The following is a 6,353-nucleotide window of genomic DNA, read 5'->3' as shown; positions in this document are numbered from 1 at the left end:
CCTGGCCTACAGCTCCAGAGATAAGAGCTGTGAGACGGCCTTCACAGAGGAGGGACAGAACAAGTTCCGGTTCAGCCGAGGACCGAGGACCGAGGACCGAGGGGCTGAGGGGCTGAGGGGCCATCAAATAAGGGACACGGGATGCAGCCCAGGACTCTTCCTAGAGCTGGCTGCCTGGCCAAGCTCAAAGAAACCGCTCAAAGATGATCGAGACAAACGGGTCTAAATGTGATATTTCAATTTTCCTTCTTAATCATTCAATAATCATCATAATAATCAGTAATTATGGGGTATTGAGTGTAGACTGATGAGAGCAAAATGCATTTAAACAACTTCAGAACAAGGCCTCGACATAATATGGGACAAAAGTGAAGGGCTCTGAATACTTTTATGAATGCACTGTATATTTTTCAGGAAATATTAGAATATTCATGACAGTCACAAAAGGGGGCTGGCTTTTTACCCCCCCCCCCCCCCCCATCTTCATGCTTAAGCTAATCTAACAAACTGCATTAAATTGAACCGACAGACACGAGTGGAATTGATCTTCTCATCCAACTTTTGGCAGGAATGCGATTAAGTGGATATTTCGCAAAATGTCAAACTATTCCTTTAACTGCCTGTACACCCTACACTACACACAGTAAACACAGACACACTCAGTATTTTTAGAGCACCACGGATCACAGCGCTCACACTGGGTCCACTGTCACCGTCTTGGTCGCCGTGCAGGAGTTCACACGTTACTAAACTTATTGGTACAACTGGTAGTCAAATTGTAAATTCTGCATCTATGGCACAGTAGTGCTGCTTTAGGTTTAGGATGTATATTTCATTGCATGGGTCTTATTGTGTAACCATTTTGTGACAGATGGACACTCCCCGGAGGCAGAATTTATGATCACTACCGAACAAAACCACCGATTTTCTTAACCCTCCTGTTTGTCCTCGGGTCAAAATTGACCCCTTTAAAAAATGTCTATATCTGAAATATGGGGTTCTTTTTAACCAAATGACCACAAAAAATGGGTTGGATTCCTTACAATGCTCTTTTTTAACCCAAATATTAGGTACAATTCTACATAAATGAGGGTTATTGACCATGAATTGCAAAAAATAGTGTAATACTAGTAGGTGGTGTTTGTGAAAACTAAAAAAAAGTCTGAAAAAGGGACAAAAATGTCAAATTTTGATGTGTTTTTTTAACCCGGGAGGACAACACAAGGGTTAAACGTTCTCTTGCTAATTGTTACCTTTGAAGCACCTGCACCGTACAGTGGCTTGGAGACGGTCCCTCAGTATTACTATCAATACTGAGCAAAAGAAGGAAATCGCTGGATTTTACTGCTGTGTGTGTGTGTGTGTGTGTGTGTGTGTGTCGCCGACTCCTCCCGACAGATTGGTTTTACAGATAGATATTTTTAATTACACCGTCCTGAATTTTAAATGAGCTCCAAGGTTAAATAGGGGGAATGGGAGGAAAAGCTAACCCCCCCTCCCCAAGCCTTGCCAGCTGTCTTGTTGTTGGTGTACTTTTCTCGCTCCACCCTCTGTTCACCCTAAACAGGAGCCTTTCTGCTTTTTTTTTTCCTTAGTCAGCCCTCCAGGGTTTAACATCTTATAATTCTCAATAACTCATTATGTCAGGTACTGGCTAGGGTTATAAGCTGCTTTGTTTTTTTTTTTTATGGCTCATTATACAGACAATTCTTGCATTAAGGACTCAGTGTTTCTGCACAGCTTAAGCCTTGCATAATGGAGGTAGTTTCACTTGTTTCCAGTTACCGGTCTCTGCAGGCGGTGGTTAGCTGCCGCCGTGGCAGACAACGCTGAACCAAAGACGGCGATCAATGCTCCTTTAATAGCAGCGTCTCCTTGTTCTGTCACATGACTCGCATCTGATAAGAAATCTGATTTTCATGGAGAAAACAGAGGCGTAGAAGCTGTAGTTCATTGAGTTCAGGATCATGTTTGCTATGGAGAGTGCAGTTTGGAAAGCAGAGGAAGCGGGGAGGTTACTAGGTTACTGTTTTTGCATGAGCAGCAGTGATGTAAATGGTACAAAAGATTTGGGAATATATATATATATATATATCTGAATATGCGTCTGAACTGTGCCAAGTTTTGAAGTAAGCAAGAGGACACAAAAGCTCAAAGTACTATTTCCTGTTGCAATTTAAACATGAGCTTCATTGTTATTTATGTTGACTTTTTGATTCTCATTCACTTATTCTGTTAATTGACATGGGGGGGGGGGGTCAGAAAGACTTTGCATTATCATTGTGACTGCTTCTTCTGAGGGGCTGGATCTGTACTTCTTTGAACACACACAAAGAGTTCAAGTCAAATCCCAGTTGTGATTTTGTGGCCATTATAATTCACTATAGTATTTTTTACTTTTTATTTTTCTATATGCATTTATTTATGGTGCTTTTTACGATGTTTGTTCATAAGCCTTAATTTATTCAGTTGCCATCAATGACAAATAAATAATGAAAATGGAACACACAGATCCTGGTTTTTATTTGAGCAAAACCCGCCACAAAGACGCACACAACGCTAGAAAACGTATTTGCTTGTGACGTTGTAAATGAATATTCTTTCAAAAATACTGCTAGGATTTATGTACTGAAGTTTCCTCGAATCCCCCATTGTAGGATAAGGCTGGTGTTACTCTACATCACAATTGTTAAATTCCACAAAAAACAAACCCCAGACCCACATTATTTAATACTTCCTCACCTTGTCTGCAGCCAAAAGCCCATTGGTTCTTTACACATAACACACGTTCACTTTTCAAAATAAAAGTAATTTTCTGGCAGCTGGGCACGGCAGTCTTTAGGAAATGTTACTAAAACGGGAGTAAATAGTGCATTTATTGGGGACTATTTCCAGAAGTGGATTAATACATATTTGGTAATCTAGTGAGGATTTATGGCAGCAGAACGGTGTATGTGAGACTGGAAACAAACAGAGCCCATGCTCATCATTTATGTATTTTTAATAGTTTTTGGACAACAATGGAGCGCTACGGCACAGAGGCAACACTTATTGGCAGGTTACTTGGTCTTTTCATAGTGTTGACAGTAAATAAAACCACAACTGAAACAATTAGTCGACCGATTGATTAGTCCATCAACAGAAAACTAGTGTGCTACTGCTTTGACTTGTGTTATTTTTCCAAGCTAAAGGTTAACCTCTCTGGTTCCACCTTTACAATTGTGAGGATGTGTTGCTTGCCTTTGTCCTATGTGATTGTAAATTAAATATCTTTGCATTTTTAACTACGGTCTGGACAAAACACGGCATTTAAAGATGTCACCTTGTGCATTAGGAAATTGGGACGCATATTTTTAGATCACAATCGTAGATATATTTCCAGCCTTAACCTTTTTAAAAGCATTTTAATAATACTTTGCAAACAACTTGCTGATACATTAAAATGATGGTCCTCTCTGCTATTCAAGCTCTACATCAGTAAATCATTTAGGCCCACTGTAGTTACAGTGTCTGATATGATGGTAGTTTCCTATAAAAACAATGTATATCTTCTTTACATTGGTCTGCAAAAATACAACTAGAGCTGTAAACATTCTCAAGTGTTCCCATTCAGACATCTAAAATCTCTGATTAACCATCCACAAACAAAACATTTTAAGGCAACAAACTCGGGGACAAACGCTGGCGTGGCATGCGAGCCTCAGAAGCTGAAGGTGAGAGGCAGAAGCTGGGCAGCAGAGCAGCGTCTCGCTTTTATCTCAGATTACAGAGAGTCATTTTGGGAACAGCAGCTGCCAACGGCCATCCTGTACAAATCAACCTTTCTTTGAGCAGGGAATAACTTAAAATAGCTTAAAATAGCACGGCCAGCTTGGACCTGGAGACAGAGAACATCAACTGTAGTGTGTTGTTTGGAGAATGGCTGCAACATTAGTGACAATGTTGTTCTGGAAAGTGTGACTGCATCTCAGGCGTTTTGTTTCTGTTCTTTTGGGTGGCGCTGAGGGGGGAGTCCTGGGGATAAAGGTTTGAGATACCAGACCCGATATGTCAGATACCACGCCACCAGGCCGCATAAAGTCCCTAGCAACTTGTGAGACGTGTGATGGAAGTAAACAGAGGTGCAGGCAAACATCCACACCCAAACGATCACGATCAGATTCAAGGCCACGTACAGCAGGTTGAGGACCATCCGGGGCAGCGCAGAGAGACCGGCGGTCCTTAGGGAGGCCATCGGCGCCGTTTCCTCCACGATGAAGAGAGCCGAGTAGGCCAGGATGAAGGAGTGCCCTGAGATGTCGTGGCCGTGCCATTGGAAGCCGGCCCGCCTGCAGCTGGCTTTGCTTGATAACTCCTTGATGAGAACCTCCTTGGTGCCGGTCTCATAACACGAACCGGTCACTTCCTCGATGAAGAAGAAGGTCTGGGTGCAGGCGTACCAGACGGCTGTTGCCACCAACAGAGACAGCAGTCGCCGGGAGAGGAAGGACACGCTCCTGCTGAAGGCCGAGTTGGACAGGAGGAGGAAAGGGGTCAGCAGCAGCAATGTCCAGCCCCAGGACACTTTGACAAAATACCTGCAAGAGGAACAGGGGCTTTGACATTAGCACTCAGCTAATAGCATTCATTAGCAGTATTGTAGAGATAGAGAGATGTTTCAATATGAACTGTTATCTTTAGCTCTATATACTTTCATTAACTGTTTATATCTGTCACTTGTAATTACACATATACTGTACATTTACTGCATCCCTGTTTAAAAGTCTACCAAAAATCTTATTTTATATGCATTATATTTTATTTTCTGCCCAATTGTATGTCTTTAGATACTCATTTCTTTTTATACCTATTTAATGAGCCTGAAATCTAATTGCAAACCACTGCTTCTCTGTTATTGTTGTGCATATGACAATAAATAACTTGAAACCAGACTATTAGCTATTAGCAGAAACACAGTGTGTTGAATTGAGAAATTCAAATTCAATACAAATGGGAGTTGTATTGCGTATGAATTAATTTGTAATATGAAGAAAGTGTTGCAGTGTATGAAGGAACATAACACTGCTTTAAATACTGGGATAGTTTGAGCATTTGCTTTAATTGTGTCTTTTTTAACTGTTCAACGTGAATTTTGTAACGTTGTAATAAAGGGGACATGTAACGCTTATCAGCACAGCAACTAGCTATGAAGCAACAGTTTAGCTAGCTAACGTTACCTTTGGCCCACATTACTTCAGCGTTGCTAACATCATTACAACACAGTTCGGAAAATCAGCGCGTTTCTCTCGTGACGGCCCTTTCACCAGCACGCCACCGTACAGTAAGCGCCAGGTGAGCTCAGGTGCTTTAATTCATCATTTCTGTGAGCTAACCCTCGGCTAGGATAACAACACAGTAGCACTACCATTACTCACACGTTCAGGGCATTTCCGCTGCTGCTGAAATATGTCTGCGGGACGACCTCCAGCTCTTTCAGAAGCGACCCCACGACCGAAATGAGTACAAATATCAAGGGGAAGTTTTGTCGGGCAGCCGGTATCCTCCAGAGTGTCACCAAGTTGTCCACAATGACATCTACCGCCGCCATGTTGACACCACTGACCGGACGAGCTGGGCTGCACATTGGCGTTTCCTTTGAAGGGGGCGCCCGAGTTTCCCTTGAAGTCGCAGGAGGGGTGCTGTCGGTTGGGGTTGGAACTGTCACTCCCCGATGTAAGTCAAGTGCAGAGGTGAGTCGCGCATGCGTCACTTTGCGACGAGAGAAGGTGTGAGATGCGCATGCGTCACTTTGCAACCAGTAGCTAGCATACAAGATGCTAACGAGAGGCTTCTGTGAAGTCAATACAGTAAAAGTGGACCTAGCTACAAGTTAGCATCTAACGCAACAAAGGCTGTCAGTTGAATGGCGTTTTGCGCTAACGTTAGCAACCAACCATAGATAGCTCAAATGTTTTTGAAATTACTGCTAGCTTAGCTACAAGCTAGCAATCACTGTCACTGGAATGGTGTTTGGAGCTAACGTTAGCAATCAAACAACCATAGATAGCTACTTTAAGGTTCCAACTTTTACTTTCAAGAGGTCGTTTCGCTTGGTTATAATTAGCTTTACTATTCTAATTTATTTGATTTGTGAAATTAAGTTTTCGTGTATAATTCGGGGCAGTTGAATGGTAAAATGATAAATTGCTTGACCAGTCCGCCATCATCCTAGGAAACGCAAATGTGTAAGCCAATCAGAGGCAGAGTAGGGCGGGACCATCACCTTCGCCATCCTAGGAAATATATTTGAAATAATTTTTTTTTTTTTAAATTAATTTATTGACAAAAAACAACAGAACATGCCAGGGGATTAG

General features: G+C 42.1%; 1 protein-coding gene across 1 annotated transcript; it reads right to left on the bottom strand.

Annotated features, from left to right (window-relative positions):
- Positions 1-2,983: 2,983 nt before the first annotated feature.
- fitm2 (fat storage inducing transmembrane protein 2) lies at positions 2,984-5,707 on the bottom strand. The gene is made up of 2 exons (XM_032522184.1): positions 5,415-5,707; positions 2,984-4,577 (listed from the first exon to the last, which is right to left on the bottom strand). The coding sequence occupies exons 1-2, from the start codon at positions 5,621-5,623 to the stop codon at positions 3,968-3,970; spliced, it is 819 nt and encodes a 272-aa protein (XP_032378075.1). The 5' UTR covers positions 5,624-5,707; the 3' UTR covers positions 2,984-3,967.
- Positions 5,708-6,353: the final 646 nt, after the last annotated feature.

The sequence above is a fragment of the Etheostoma spectabile genome, chromosome 7, assembly GCF_008692095.1.
Source record: "Etheostoma spectabile isolate EspeVRDwgs_2016 chromosome 7, UIUC_Espe_1.0, whole genome shotgun sequence".
Classification (NCBI taxonomy): Eukaryota; Metazoa; Chordata; class Actinopteri; order Perciformes; family Percidae; genus Etheostoma; species Etheostoma spectabile.
The sequence above is the reverse complement of the archived record's forward strand: the minus strand, read 5'-3'. Positions and strand labels throughout refer to the sequence as shown.

Excerpts from the sequence above, each read along its gene's own strand:
- fitm2 (XM_032522184.1), bottom strand. The coding sequence starts at position 5,623 with ATGTGCAGCCCAGCTCGTCCGGTCAGTGGTGTCAACATGGCGGCGGTA. Across the intron at positions 4,578-5,414 it reads AGCGGAAATGCCCTGAACGT|GTATTTTGTCAAAGTGTCCT; the intron begins GTGAGTAATGGT and ends TTCCTCTTGCAG.